Below are 15,774 nucleotides of genomic sequence, written 5' to 3'. Positions count from 1 at the left end.
GCAGACTGCCGAGTGGCAGCCTTTTTGTCTTGTATTAACTACATTTTATCAATTAGGTAACGCTGTATGTATATTAACTGCTGAGCCTGCACCCCGGCTCCAGGACATGTATTTAAACCCCTTGAGCACTCCGTGGGAAGAGAGGGAAGCTGCTTTCTGAAGGAGCAGGATAGCGACCTATGGCTGTGGGTAGACCTAGATAGTCTCCAGTTATCTGTTCCGATAGCCAAATTACTCTGTTATCAATGTTAGCGGTGTCCCTGCCAATGCGATGGCGGTGCCTCCTTGGGCTGTTGTGTCTCTCTGCGGTTTTGCTGCTGCCGAACATCCCTGGCCGGAGAGGGTCAGCGGCTCCGTCTGCAGAACGCTCAAACCCACACAACCCCCCGCCTGCTGCGGCACGGCTCCTTCTGGTGGTCCGTAATCCCCCCTAATCCCGGTTCCCCTGATTGCGTGTGGGAGCAGGAGTGCAGCCTGCTCAACAGGAGCGCGTTCCCAATCAGCGGCACGGCCTCCCACGGGTTACGGTACGTGGGTTTGACACACAGGGTGTCCCTGAAATGTCTCTGGACTGCGGCGCAGGAAGGCGGCGTGTGTCTGTGGGGGCAACGCTTGGCTCACGTTGGGCTGTTTGCCCTCTTTTCTGGCTTTTTGGCTGCTGTGCAGATAAGAGGACCACTCCGGAGCGGAGGAAGTCTGGCATCGAGGCAGGATTCTTTCGAGTAATACATGGCCCTGGTGGGTATTAATCCTGGTAATTTTGGCAGGTGTATGCAAGGGATCCTGGAAACGAAATACACATTTCCCTGTCAAAGGTTTAGTTTCTATAACGGTGTTTTCTGAAATGCTGGAGAGTCTGCAAAGCCTGCAGGCTGACGGGGGTGAGGAGGTTTGTGAATGGCAGGAGAAAAACCCCAAGAAGGCATTAATGTTGGGGTTTGGGGATCAAGTAATTGGCCAAAAAATGTTTACAGAAACATTTAAGAAAAGCTTGAGGCTTTGCAATTATTTCTGCACGTGAAGCACTACATTGGTTTATCCAAATAGTACTGAAGACCAAACGGGGTCCCGGCCGTAGCTGGAATGGAGCTGACTCACGGGTTTGTTCATGGCTGTTCAGTTATCAGAGGAGCTTTATTCCTTCAATTTGTAAGCATGAGTCACTTTTCTAGCCACGAGACCAGGGCACGGTTGCATCTCATCTTGTGTCAGCACAAAGGCGTCCCTGGCCTCTTTAAACTCATCCTTTACTTGCCGCGTTTCCTCCGAGTTGTGCCACAGTGGGGAAATTTTCATGGGCTTTGATTTCCCCTTCGTTCTTACTTCTCCCCCACTCGTGGTACCGTGCTGGTTTGTCTTTTCCTCATGCTGGAATTGGTCTGGTGCCACTGTGTAATTTTTAACTGTGTGCAGTATCAACAGACCTCCATCTGTCTCTCCTCCAGAGCTTCCCAGGCTGCCGTCACAAGTATCTGCCAAATCCATCTCCAAAGAGAGGATCACCAGATTCCAACTGTTTGCAAAATAAGAGCCACCGCCAGCGATGCTCTGCCCCGTTGGCCGCCTGTGCAGACCCTGTCCCCACACCTTGGGACATGTCACTGCTGGCCCCAGGAGCTCGTGCCGGTGCTCTCATCCCTTGTCCCTCAGAAGCCGACCCTTCTGCAGAGGGTTCAGCACGTTGGTCTGTTTGCTCAAATATCTCATTATCTCTGACATTTTATTAGAAAATAACCTTCAATAGCTGTCAGGTGAAAAAAAAAACAAACAACAAAATAACTTGAAGGTTGGGGTTTTTTTCCCCTTTACAATGCAATTCTGATTTAAAACACGCTGTGGGACTGATTGGTCCAGTGTTGTTTTGTAAGATACCCTCCTGGGCACGAACGCCCTTCCCCAGCCTGTCGCGTGGAGCCCCAGGGCCAGTTGCCACCACCTCAAGCCGGAGTGAGCGGTGGGACTTGCTGACTGCACACCCGCGTTGCTGAGAGCAGAGCTTGATCTTCCGCCTCTCTCCACACCCACAGCAGAATAGGACAGCGCCAAACCAGGCAATGCATTGATTAGATTGTGCACGCTGAAAAATAGCAACTTTTTTAACGTGGCTACAATAAAATTAAATTTAGATTGTTTAGATTAAACATTAGGGAGAAGTTTTTCACTGTGAGGGTGGTGAGGCACTGGAAGAGGTTGCCCAGAGAGGGTGTTGAGGCCCCATCCCTGGAGGTGTTCAAGGCCAGGCTGGAGGTGGCCTTGGGCAACCTGGGCTGGTGGGAGGTGTCCCTGCCCATGGCAGGGGGGTTGGAACTCGATGATCTTCAAGGTCCCTTCCAACCTAAACCATTCTATGATTCTATGAAAATCATGTATAAACACATTTGGATAGAGTAAAAAATACAGATTATGATGTAGGTGCCCTTTTAAGACTGTTAAAGCCATTCCCATAACAGTCTATTGATTTCATTCATTCAAAAGTGTGTTTGGCTCATGTGGCTTCTTAAATCTGGCTGTGGACCTCAGGCTGTGATCACCACACGTGGTGGCCTCTGCTGGGGGTATGGCAGCTCACTGCTGCTGAGCAATTACCAACGCATCTCTTTAGGTGCTGCTGCAGACACCAAACTAATGATAAATGTATGTTTGAATAAAAGGCTTGCCAGCTAAAGTCAGATCCAAGGAACAACGTTCCTGTTCTATCTGTGGGGCATTGGGATAAGTCAGGAGAAAGGATTTTTCCAGGTTATTTCAGGAGAGGGTTTCGTTTGGATCTGCCACATCTTTGTTCTGCAGAGCTTTGCAAAGGAACATAAGGAATGTGAAGCGGCTTGTGGGGTTGATAAATCCTCCTTCCAGTCTAGATTCAGAAGAAGCCAGTATTTCTGAGAAGGAACAGTAGGTACTGTACTTGTTTGACGTGGGCATGGACCATGGGGACCATGGCCAGAGGGTATTTTTGTGTACATAAGTAGGGGGAAGCACCTGAAGCACCAAAGAACCTTGGGAGTTTGTTTCATGATGTATAGTCAGATTCAAAAACCACCAATATTTCCATTGTCGAGGCTGCAGTGTGGATTTGGTGTCCGGTTTTGAAGGTTTTAGGACGATCAAGTTCATGATCTTCTAGGAGGGCACGCTACCACTTAATAATACATTATGACAGGAGAGAAATTTGTACAAACAAGTCTAAGCCTGTAGGACAGCTCAACTTACTTACAAGTGAATAATATCCCCAGCCGTTGCCGGGGGTGGCAGGGAGCAAATAGAGAAGTGAAATGGGAGCGAGCGGCCCGTGCCGGCGGTGGTGCCGGACCGGCTGCGCGTGGAGCAGGCAGCGCAGGGAGCAGGGCTGGGGTGTAGCGGTGCCGGCACAGTTCACATCCAGCCCGTATTTAACTCTGATTTTCTGGAGCAAGATTCTCTTGTAAAGGAACAGCCGTGATTTGTTTAAAGTCTTTGGGAGATAAAAAGCAGATGGCATTGATTAGCTAATTAGTAATATTTTCTGCAACTTATCAGCTGTGCTGATATGTGTGAAGTTTGCAAAAGCTTGGGATGAATCTTGCTCTCTTTGATTTATTGAAGATGTCGACTATTTTAAAATCTGGAGGGGAGGGAAAGTTCTATACAAATGTGTAATTTTCTGCCCAACAGAAATATGTTAATCTTTTCCTTTGAATTTATGTTCAGGGCTCATTTCTTTACTTTTGAGGGGAATGTGTGCAACGAGGTTGCAGCTCTCCTGGCTCTTGTCTTGATTGCACTGTCTCTTGTGTGCCGTGCCAAAAGTTTCTGCCTCTCCCGGATTCCCCTCGCTCCTTCCCCTTTCGCATTTATGAAGGAGGCAAAGCAAAAATTTTATTTTTTATTTTATGCCATGCTACCTTGTCTCTGTCAGTGCTGTTGTGGCCGGAGCATCACTGGGGTGTTGGAGGCCCCTCTGACCTTGAGTTAGGTTGGACACAAGTCGGATATCTTGATGTTGTCTTTATGATGGCAATAGTTCATCATTTAGGACGAGACAGAGTACCTTGCCAAGACGTTAATGTAAAGACTGTCTGGGAGAGGCTGTCGGCCTTTCAGACCCTGCTGGTTGCATAGCAAAGTCTCCATGTAGTCAAAAAACACGAGACTCATCCAGTTTCTTCAGCAAGGTGGATACGGGAGCGCTCATGGGCAGATACCAGTAGTCACAGTGGTCTTTGTGGGAATAAGCGTGGGTGGACACAGCATCGGGTTCCCAGCAAGCCCCGTAATTAGGACTTGCTGCAACCTCTGGAGGTTTGAGCTCTGCGCCAGCACCACCCCAAAGCCTTTCGTGTGACACGGTCCTGGTGTAGAAGCTGTGTTTTAATTGGCAGCGTGTAGTGTGGGTGACGCACGAGCTGTCAGCTGGCCACCTGCGACCGCGGGGAATGAGAAAGAGCTTTGTTTTCCTCTTCTGGGAAACTGTCCTCCCTTGCAGATGCTCTGTGGAACAGCTTTGCGCCGCTTAGCTCCCGTTTAAGGCTTCAAAATAGGGCATGATGCGGGTTGAGGTGGGGCCCAGATGTTGTACTGGTCAACTGCCTGAGTTGTGCTCCATCCAAAAGCCATCAGGACTGGAAATTGCCTAAAGTGAGACCAAGATCCGCTCCTCTGTTGCACAGAGCTTTCTGTTTTCCATTGAGTGCGGTGTTGACGCTTTAGCCTTTCTATTTCCATCAGAATGACAATTTTTATTGGTTCTTAAGCTGAAGAAACAACAAATTCTGCATCCTCTCTGGAGCACAGTCTTGTTAATGTTCTTTGAAACATGACATGTGTCGTGGCCGTCAAACTGCAATGATCCCATTTCTTCTGAAAGGAGAAAAACATGTCACTTTGGGCTCTAAGTAATACAAAGGGAGAGTCGTGGTTTAGATAGGAGCTGCATGGCTGCCACAGATGAAAGAAAAATGTTATTACTTTTGGAAATTTCATAATTACAGTTAATGATAATTTAATGAAACGGCATTGTCTTCACCGCTATCACTAATGAAATGTTTGAGAGTGATGAAACGAGTCTTGTTAAATAGAGCGAGAGTCTTGAGTGGAATAGCTTTGTGACAGCAGCCTGCGTGCACAAGTCTCAAATTCCTATTTTTTTGTTACAGTAGTTTAAAAAAGAAGATAAAATGCAGGCTACCTGGCAAATAATGCACACAGGAGGTATTTAAAGGCCTGCCATTAAGCAAACAATGCCGAACTCCTGAATAACATGCTGATGACTGAGTACTGCTCTTTAGAAATGCCAACCCTTCATTAAAACACTTGCCTTGTTTTTCTTTGCAGACAAACCAGAGAACAAGAAACCCCGCCTGACTTTTTTTATTTCTCAGACTATGAAAGACATAATGCAGAAATAGCAGCATTTCATTTGGACAGGCAAGTAAAATGGATTTGCAGTAAAAGAAAAGTAGAAATATTGTGATAGGTTGCTGCTCTTGGCCAGCCCCGTAACTGAATTCCTTTTAAAAAAGGGAAAAATGGAACAAAGGTGGGCAAACGCCATGAATAAATGAAACGACAGATGATGAAAGGGTGAATTAATAATTAGGAAATGTGACTTGCTCTGGGAATGAGAAACCTGGCAATAAGTAATTCTCAAAAAGAAAGAGAAATGATATTGAAGAGAAGCTGAGAAATGAATTTCCCCGGTGATCTTGAAGTGCACATGGAGAGGACCCGTCTGCCGGGGAAGATGTCGCATGAGTGCGACGGGAGTCTGGCTCACCCCAATTAGCTGCAGGGCACACAGGTCCCAACGAGACATGGGGGACGGTGTGAGCATTCGGAGAGGAACAGCTGAGGTGGGAGGGAGTTCTGGTTTCGCAGCCAAAAGCCGGGGCCGTCCCACGTCAGGAGGCTATTTTGGCCACGAGTTAGTGGGAAGGAGAGGGCAACGGTGGCCAGCCCGTGCTCCTGTTAGCTGAAAACGTGCCCCCGGGGAGGGGTGGTGCAGGGTATGGTGGATACCCCAAGGCTGGGAAGGGGTTGCAGCCCTCTCAGCCCACCCCGATTAGGAGCGGGAATTAATAATTAAGGATGAATTATTAACAGTCTGGCTAGAAACCATGGCATTTCACAGCCTGAGTTAGAACTGAAACATCTTTCACACCCGGAAGTGCCACGAAACCGCCTTGCAAAAGCTTGAGGCTTTGGGGCCACAAATTATTTGGGGGCGCGTGTAGGATTGCTGCCTTCTGGGTCAGTGGTTTGGATGAGGGAACCAGCGGGGCACGGGGTAGATTTGCCGTTAAGAGCCGTCCTGGGCAGATCCTTCAAGGATCCCCTGTATTCTGTTGTTGTTGACCTTGGTGTCGGTCCCTTCTGCTTTATACTTTATATTGCAGTTTTAAGCAGATGGTGCTGTAGGAAAAAACATTAATGGAGTTCCTGCAGGGAGGTATGTTAAATATCCACACACCAGGCGGAAAAAGCAGTTGCTGCCCAGTGTAGAAAATCTTATCAGCAGACAGTGGACGTAAAAACTGCACCTGTGGGGAGGCTTTCTGTGGGGACTTTGCTCTTTTACTGTATCTAATAGCAATGCCTCGCAGGGAGTTTTTAATGAGCTACTCAGGTGGGGGAGTTTGGGGTAGAGAAGAGCCCCTCACCCAGTCTTCACCTGTGGGAAAATTTCTGGTCTCAGGGAGATTGTTTAGGTTGGTGTAAGGGTATTAAAACAGAGAGGAGCAGAAGCAAATAAATCAAACAAATACTAAGACTGTCAGAAAAAGAAAATTACTATTAGGTGGTGTTTACAGAAGAAAGAGGCTGAAATCCCATTCCTCAAGTCACTTAAAAAAATCGGTGAGCAAAATGCATGTTATAGCAATCCTGAAGTAGCACAAAATCAAAAATAAGTTTCTGCTGTCTCTTGTTTCTGGAATTCTATGTATCCTCATTTTTTTCACGGAACAATGTGTCCCCATAGTCTTCTGTATTTTGCTTCTGCTCCATACTGGGTAGGCAAGTCAGAGCTGATCGTATTCAGGACATATTTTGTAATATATTATATGAAGGATTAGCCAGTTTAAAGTGGATGGGCTTTTTACTCCTTGAAGACCACAGATAAATGTGCCTTCAGAGTGCAATGAACCTTCCTAAAACCTATCACCGTCATTATATTTTAATCCTTTACATAAACTGTCTCTTTTCTTTCTTTTCCAGGATCCTGGATTTCCGCCGCGTGCCCCCAGTTGCAGGTAGACTGGTTAACATGACGAGAGAAATACGAGATGTTACTCGTGACAAGAAACTGTGGAGAACGTTTTTCATCTCACCAGGTAGTCTTGGAAATTGCACTATATTCTTTCTATCCCGCCGAACACGTACTTAAGGGAACAATGTGTAGATTGCTTAACTGCTCAGATATTTCTAATAGAACTGTCTTCTAGACCTTTGAATGAAAATAAATGTAGAGACATAGCCTACAAAGAAGACTTTATTGTTTTGAATTGAGTGCCTTTTCCCCGTGACAAATTATCCGCAGAGACAGGCTTTTATGTTCACAAAAGCAATGTATTCAACAAATGTTTTATGTAGAGCAATTTCTAAAGCAATTTCTTCTGTTGCTCTCAGTTTACCCAAAACCTTATTACTTGGCCCATTAGTTATTTAGGCTTTTTTTTTTCTACTGCAATGTGATCCGTCATTTCTGTTGGTCAGATGCATTTATTGCTCGGTTTTGACTGGAGGACCAAAACCTAATTTTCTCAGAGTCATGAACCTCAGTTTTTGTTACAACAGGACTTTGAAAAAAATCAAGCAAATAGACATGTAACATATCCTGCTTCCAGCTCAGATTCTCCGCTGGGCAGAGGCCAGAGTAAAAGTGACCTGAATTGTTCCTGGTCCTTGTTCTTGCTTTGAGGGCCGACCCCAGGAGCTGGTACCACTCTTGGCTTCTATTCCTTTTCACTCTTTCACAACATCTGGTGGCCTCAGCCAAGGATGGAACTCCACAGGGTGGGAGTTTTACAAACACAGGGTAAAACCATGCCCTGCGTCCCAGAATATACATCTGGAATAGGTGAAGATGGGAAAGGGTGGGAGAAAGCGGTGTCCTCTCTGTTGAGCATCTGGGCTGCTGGGGGGGGGAAACCAAGGCTCTGAGTTAAGGCACAAAAATGCACGCTTAATTGTGTTCTTAAGAGAAGGACTACCCAGGGAAGCGTTCAATGTAGAGCGTGTAGCTATGTTCCAGTGAGGTTCACTCGTATGATTTCAGCTGCGTGCGAACGGGCTTTGCTGAACTCGGGCTGTGACTTGTGTAACAGGCAATCTGGAGCAGAAGTCTCCGGAGAGCTCTCCCTTGCTCTGTGGGTGATTGGGCAGAAGCTCTTTAGCCCCGACCCCTAAAGTCACGATCCAGAGGCTTAATTACAGTTTCTCCCGACGTAACTGTAATCTATTGCTGTTAGCTAGAAACCGGAGCCCTGTCGTTGCAGAGCTTTCTCTCTTAAAATGATTATCACACTTTTGTGATCACCAATAAAGTCATTATTATGGCTTTTATTTTTAGCTCCATATTTATGTTCAGCTCTGCGGGACACACAGTTGAGCAGACAGTTATTTATTCCAGTAACTTCACTTGTAAAATACATGACAGAATTACAGGAGGTTTCATCTTACCCGGTGTTATAAGCGCTCCGATTTTACATGTACAGTCATGGTGACGGTACGTGGTGACAGCGCGCACCAACCCTGATGTGCAGACATTCCTGTGTGCTGGGCACTTGCTTTCTCTTCCGCTCCCTCTCTGTCTCTCTACATTTTTTGGGCTTGATTTTTTTTTTTTTTTTTTTGTGGCCAAACAATCACACACAAAAGGTGGCAAAAAAAATCTCGTGACCGTTTATGTGCACAAGGTACTTTGGCTCATTTGAAATACAAATCATTTTATTCCCGTTTTAGCAAGTAAGACACAGATTCGTTTGCTGCCTTTCTAGTCTTCCCAGGTTGTGTATCGAGGCTTGGGGCTGAACTTGAGTGATTTCTGAGAGTTACAAAACTGTACTCAAGTTCTGGGCAGCTTGCAGCAGGCAGGGCACGGCAATGCAGAGTTGAGGCTGCCGGTTCGGATGAAGATCGTTATCTTGTCATTATGAAATTCCAGACATCCAAGGGGTGATCCAAGCATAATCCTTTATTCAAATTTATTTAGAGGCCTCAGATAAATTCAATTAAAATATTTGATTAACTATGAATCAGGCTTTTCTGGAGAATAAAACACTTAAGCAATTAATTTTTCTTTCAATTTTACATTTCCTAAATCAATATACTTTGCTTAAAACATGTTGGTTACTTGTCAGAGTTCCGCCTGCAAGTCCCCAGTTTAATTAGTCGGATTCTCATTAACATATGCCCAACCTCCGTCTTGTATTTCATACTGACCTTAAGAGGCAGGCATTAATTAATGCTTAATGAAAAAGTAATAAAGGTCCTAAATTAAGCATTTGGAAACAAATTCACAAACCCAGCGGGCAGCTGAAGCAGCAGATTGAGGGCAGAAGAGGGAAAAGCGGAGGGTGGGGGAGGGTGGAGAGGGACTGGGAGGGGCTGACTTGTCCCTTCTGGCAGATGAGGGGTGCCAAAGTCACTTGGTTTTCGTAGAATCACAGAATCACAGAATGGTTTAGGTTGGAAGGGACCTTGAAACCCATCCAGTGCCACCCCCTGCCCTGGGCAGGGCCACCTCCCCCCAGCCCAGGTTGCTCCAAGCCCCGTCCAACCTGGCCTTGAACACCTCCAGGGATGGGGCAGCCACAGCTTCTCGGGGCAACCTGCCCCAGGGGCTCACCACCCGCACAGGCAACAATTTCTTCCTCATATCTCACCTAAATCTCCCCTTTTCCAGTTTAAATCCGTTCCCCTTTTGAGGCAGAACTGGTTGCAAAGCTGAGAAATGGAGGTGTGCCATACGGACACATATGGCAAGAGCCGCTCCGAGCAAAGCCCTGGAGGCTCCTGGGGTCCCTTTGGGGTGGTTGTGTCTCTGCCTCTCCATCCCCAGCAGTGCTCGGCGGCGATGGGCCTGGGGACACCTTGTGCCTGCAGGCAACATATCCCTCCCCACGCACCCGTGTACATCTTGGAAAATTAAACGAACGCTACACGTAATTGATTGTACAGAAAGCTCTTCCCCTGGGGCTGGGGGACCGCTCTTTGCAGCGGAAACCCTCGGAGGGTAAATATTGATGATGCTCATCATCAGTGTCCTTCCCCGGACCAGCGTGGGGACGGGTCAGAAGAAACCTCGCTGCGTCTCCCCTCTTGGGCCATCTCGCCCCTCCCGTGGGAATGGGGGCTCCGTGCGGGGGGTCCGCGCGTTGGGCAGGGGCTGCGGCGCTGCGTCCCGCCTGCCCGCGGGGAGCGGGGACGGCTGCGGGCAGAGGGGTCGGGCATGGCCCTGCCTGCGGGGAGCACGCAGACCGCAGAAAAGCGCACTCCCAGGCAGTTTGGACTAAACACGAGAAATGGAATCAGGTCAGTAATTATTTAAATTAGTTTTACATCCTTTGCAGTCGGGCAGACTGCAGTAGCCCCGCTACTCTTACAAATGAATGGTAATTTGCTAGGAAAAAAGAGACATATTAATGATGTCAGCCTTCATTTTGGAAGTAATTGAGGCAGCAGCTTAAAGAAATCCATGTTACACAGCCAGTAAGCACTATGGTTTTGTTCATATTAACCAGTTCTGAGGGATTATGGATTTTTTTTTTCTCCTCTCAGCAAACAATAGCAATTCTGAATTAGCTATTATTCTGAGCAGGTAAAAGAAAGATCTTTTCATGCGTTGCTTTAGTAAATATTCAGGATTCTTTCCAGTGCTCCAGTTGCACAGGCTTGCTAAATGTCCTCTGTTAACAGTCATGCAAATCTCAGTGAAAGAATTGCTCTGCCAAGCAATTTGCTTTAAGGTATCTCCAGTTGTTCCTTTTCTTCCTGAGAAGAATTATTGTTCAGCTCTCGGGATGACGCACAGGAAGTGTGCAGATGAGTACACAGACACTCTGGTTCTTAATTGTTGTAATTAGTGGGAGTTTCGATCACCAGACCGTGATTTTTTGCGTGGATTTCATTACAAATTGTGTCCGTTCATCCTCAGATAATGAAAGTCAGACATTTGCTACACGGCTCGGGATTCTCTCGCCTCTGGTGCTTTGGGGGAACAGTTTTGGTTTTTAATGAAGAAGGAGTTTGCACGTTGCACATTGGCAGCGTTTGAACATTTCGGCACATATAAACTTCCCTCCCCTTCTGCTTCGCCAGCGCTGCCGCTCCCTCCACCTCCGCCCGCTCCGCAGGGGCGCACACCCCTGCCGGTCCCTCCTTTTGCAGCGTACGTGGGGACAGGGGTCTGTACAGAAACACCCGCGTCCTATGGGAGAGGAACGTACGGGCTGGGCGATTTTAATGGGAGGAGAAGGACTGCGCTCCAATTAGACCTCGTCTCCCCTTTCCCTCTGGTTTTTGGCCGCGGAAGGCCGAGCGCCGCTCTTGGCGGGGGATTGCCGGCGAAGGGCTCGTGTCTCCAGCTGGAAGTTCGCCCCCAGCCCGCTGTGGGGAATGTGGGTCACATTCTTAGGTTCCGGAGAGGCTTGCTGCTGCACCTTGAAGTCTTCAACCAGAAATGTCTTTTGCTATATTTGGTACCTCCTTTTTTTTTTTTTACCTTTTTTAAGAAACCATAAAAACGACTGTTTCCCCAGATAATTCGGGCTGCTTCATCTCACTGCCTGTAATAAGAACTCGCCTCACTTCTGTATAAGAACCGGGGTAGGTGTATCGGGGTGTCTATTCTGTATGGCTCTAAGCAGCTAGTTTCTCCAACAGTAACTTGAGATAGAGCGTCATGTCACCCCACTACCCCCAGAAATGAGACAGGAGCGGCAGAGATGAAGTACCACGGAAAAGGCTTTGCTGTTGAGAGTCACTTCTCACCGAGAAACGCCCTCGTGGCTTTACCGTGAGTTTGCTGTCTGGGTGGCCGGCGGCTCCCTGCCGTGGCGGCAGGACCGACGCAGGCGATGGGGCAGTGGCGGGAGGAGCGGGGAGAGCGGCCGGCGGGCTGCGGGCAGCAGCCGTGCTCTCCCTGTTGCTCCGCAGTGGCGAATGCCATCGCTGCCGCAGCCCCCGAGCGTTCCTGCCGGTTTATCTGGGTACGGATGTGTGATTACTGTCAAGTGATTAGCCCCAGCCGCCCTCCTTGACAGTACGGAGCAAGGTTTCATTGTTCCCGAAGTTAAATCCAGCAGCAAACTATTAAACACGGTATTTATCTTCCCACCGTGCAAAATGCCGTGTTTAATATAATTCCTTTCCTGAAAGGTCAGAGTTAGGTGGTGCGCGGCGGAGGCTGCGGGAGGGGCAGCACCGGCCCTTTTGCTCTTTGCCAAACCGTTACGGCGGCAGATAACGGAGCATCGGCGTCCCGCTGCCGGCTGGAAGTCAGGTCACGGGAACCCTGGCAGATAAGTTGTCTCAGACGATGAAGATGACCCTGCGTGGGCTCTCTCCCCCCAGGGACGAGCAGGTGATGCTGACTCCCCCGGGGCAGGCCCCAGCCCTGGCTGTGGCAGGGGACAGCCGTGTCCTCCCGCTGCGGCGCAGGGACGGCGGTGAGCTCCTCGTGTCTCCCAGCTCCGCCGTGCTTCCCCGCAGCCTGCAGCATCTCTGTGGGATTCCTCGTAAATCACCCCTTGGGGCAGCTTGGAACCCCTTGAAATATTTTGTCTGGAGTAATTTCTTTTTAAGGGTATAAACCACAGATGTTCCTCCCCAGCTTTTGTTGGCTGAGAATATCCCAACCTTACGAAGGGCCTCCTCTGTGGAGGCCCTCTGCAGCTGGCGGCGCTGCCCACAGGCGCTTGGACAGCTCTTCACCTGCGCCCCGAGTTATGGACGAGGTTCACAGGGAGGCGTGAAGCCCGCCGGGTTTTGCCAAGATGCTGAAAGATGAAGCTGAAGCACCAGTGTCAGCCCTCCAGCAGCCGGGCTGAGTCCATGCTGCGGTAGCATTTTTGAGGAGGAAACTCGTGAGAGGTTCCCGGCTGCAGGGCGGCACACCCAGGGCTTGTGGTAGGTGGGCTTTGGCTGGATGGGGACTTCACACCTGGGTTTAGACTGATGAAGTGGGCGACTCCAAAGGAGGGCCACGGAGACGGTCCTGGAGCCGGTGTGTCTGGTGTACAAGGAGAAGCTGAGGGCTTCAGATTTGTTTAACCTGGACAAGAGAAGGCAACGCTGGTCTGACTCTGGTGTTAGTGCTGGCCTGAAGGTGTAGCTGGGACAGAGGTCTCCAGAGTCCCTTCAACCCAAGTGTCCCTAACAGTGATTGCTCATTTCCCGTGCCCTTTGTGCAGAGGTTTTCAAAACGTCACTCTCAGAGATACGAGTTATATTACTGAGTTGCGTAAAAGGAAAAATGAGTGGGGTTTCTGTTCAGAAGTTAATGGAGGTACCGTGTGATGAGCAGCACCAGGATTTGTGCTGGGGTTCATAGGAACTGGCCAAGCTGAGTGAGTTACTGGCCAAGGGCAGGGTCGCTTGTTAGCTCACGGGAAGTCTCAAACTGCCGTTCCTTTAATTAAAATGTTAGGGGACTAAATATGCTATATATGTAAGAAAAAGCTTTTAAAATAATTTTTAAGAAAGGATGTTCGGCATGGTAAGACACTTTACATTACAAAATTAAAAGCATAGACTTGCTGAGTGCTGCCTTCCTTCCTTTTGTAATTTCTGTTCTTCATTTGCTTTTCCCTGAAGTACTTCTCTTTCAATAATTGTCAACGAGGTTTTTGACCACGGGGTAAATATTTCTGGACTGAGTCAGGGTGTATTTAAGCGGTATGAGCCAACCCTGAGAATGTAAATCGAGCGTTGGGGCTGGAGCTGCCCCTGGGCAGGGACGGATGGGTGGCCCTGCTGAGTCCGGCACGGCAGAGGGGCTCGAGAAGGCCGTGTCCAGAGTAGAGTAATCACAGCTTAATGGACAAGTCTGATGGCCATCAATAGAGGCTTGGAAATGAAGAGCGGAGACAAACTGTCAAGCAGTAGCACACCAGCCTTTTAGTCCAATTATGTGATCTAATTCCAAGGTTAGCAGTTGCTCTCAGATAATGCAGTTAATTAATACAATCAAAACCACCACGAGACCTCACTGCTCTTCCGTGTTCCCCTTCTCCTCCTTCCCCAGCCGCAGCTCCTTGCCCTGCTTCTCCCTCCCTCCTGTTATCTCCGGGACCGGTATTGCTCCCTGTCCTCTTGACTCATCGTCTCCCTGCCGTGGCCCGCCGGCACTGTGCCATCTCCGCCGGGCGCGTCGCCGGCCCTAGGTTGGCTCTGGACCTGGGGGACGTCACAGCGATGGGTGATGTGCGGGGCGGCGTGCTGCAGGGCACCGCTGCGATGAAAACCCACCAGCTTACCTTTCCGAGCACCCTCGTCTTCGGTGGCGGGCAGCAAATCACCACCCTCTGTTCGCCAGCCCTTCCTGCCGCGTGTGTCCCCATCCTGCCCAAAGGGAGAGCAGCTCAGAAGCAATATTTGAATTTAGAGGCCTTGTGGGGAATCGGGAAGCAACGTGACTTCTCAGCTTCGTGCATTACCATAAGGAAAGGGCACAGTCTTCCTCTGATGACATTTCATGTGCATAAAGCAACGTCGAAAGAGTTGCAGCACACCGACAAGAAGATGAGCATTGCGCTCCTGTTCGTGTTCCTAGGCCAGCGTTGGTGGGGATTGGGGATGAGCTGCTCTCTCCCACCCCCAGGGAATCCACCTGGGAGGGGGGTTCTGGGGAAGAGGTGGGTGTTCCTGTTGGTATGGAAATACGTGGTGGCAGCTTTGGGGAGGTTTTAAGGTAACACACGCTCCAAAACCTGCTGCAGCTTCTTCTTCTGTGGTTGTTAGAGTAACGTGATGTGTGGAGGAAGAAATTTGTGTTTGGGATGTGTGCTGCCAGTTACATCTGCGCTGTTTCCACCTTCCACACACCCCCACATGAGTCTTCACGGTAAATAATTCTCCTTAGGAAAAATGCCAGTTCTGCTCATACCAGCAAGTAAATGAATGAAATGTCGTTCTCTGTTCTTAAAGAAACAAGCCAAGATTTTGAAAGGTGACTTTATTTTGTGCTCGTGCCACTCGTTCAACCATGGGATTTGGGGTTCCAGCCTGGGGTGACAAATAGGTCCCAAAGGATGTATCAGTCTGGCAAAATGGAAGAAGAAAGGGAAGGATTAAAAAAAAATAAATTGTTTTCTTTTAATACAAATAGACTGGAACTAGTGACAGAGAGCTCAGCCCAGGGCGTGATCCCAGCGCTGACACGAGTGTCTTTCTAGTGGTTTCAGTGGAAGAAAACTATGTGTGGTAACGGGGTTTTGGGTCTGAGATTTATTTCTGCTCATACATACATCAGTGCTTTTATGAATTCTTGAACACTAATTTAAGGGTAGGTTTTAAAACTGTTTTCTTTCTTTGCCAGCCAACAACATCTGCTTCTATGGGGAATGCTCCTACTACTGCTCAACGGAGCACGCCCTGTGTGGAAAACCAGACCAGATCGAAGGGTCGCTAGCTGCTTTCCTACCGGATTTGTCTTTAGCTAAAAGGAAAACGTGGAGAAACCCTTGGAGACGTTCCTACCACAAGCGCAAGAAAGCAGAGTGAGTAGTGGTGAGCAAAGGGTTCGCCAGCTGCACCGGGCGATGGGCAAATAACCCAATGCTGCGGTCCCTGCCCTGC

The 15,774-nt window shown here is 48.6% G+C and overlaps 1 protein-coding gene across 1 annotated transcript in view; it reads left to right on the top strand.

Annotated features, from left to right (window-relative positions):
- The window catches only part of FAM20C (family with sequence similarity 20, member C), a 62,046-nt gene that overhangs the window by 43,187 nt on the left and 3,085 nt on the right, over positions 1-15,774 (top strand). Inside the window, exons 6-8 of the mRNA XM_009886185.1 lie at positions 5,311-5,403; positions 7,192-7,307; positions 15,515-15,695. Of these exons, the coding sequence (XP_009884487.1) occupies positions 5,311-5,403; positions 7,192-7,307; positions 15,515-15,695 (390 nt within the window). The remainder of the gene's footprint in view (positions 1-5,310; positions 5,404-7,191; positions 7,308-15,514; positions 15,696-15,774) is intronic.

Source organism: Charadrius vociferus, unplaced genomic scaffold (genome assembly GCF_000708025.1).
Source record: "Charadrius vociferus isolate BGI_N301 unplaced genomic scaffold, ASM70802v2 scaffold430, whole genome shotgun sequence".
Lineage (NCBI taxonomy): Eukaryota > Metazoa > Chordata > Aves > Charadriiformes > Charadriidae > Charadrius > Charadrius vociferus.
This window is presented reverse-complemented; position numbering and strand designations above follow the sequence as displayed.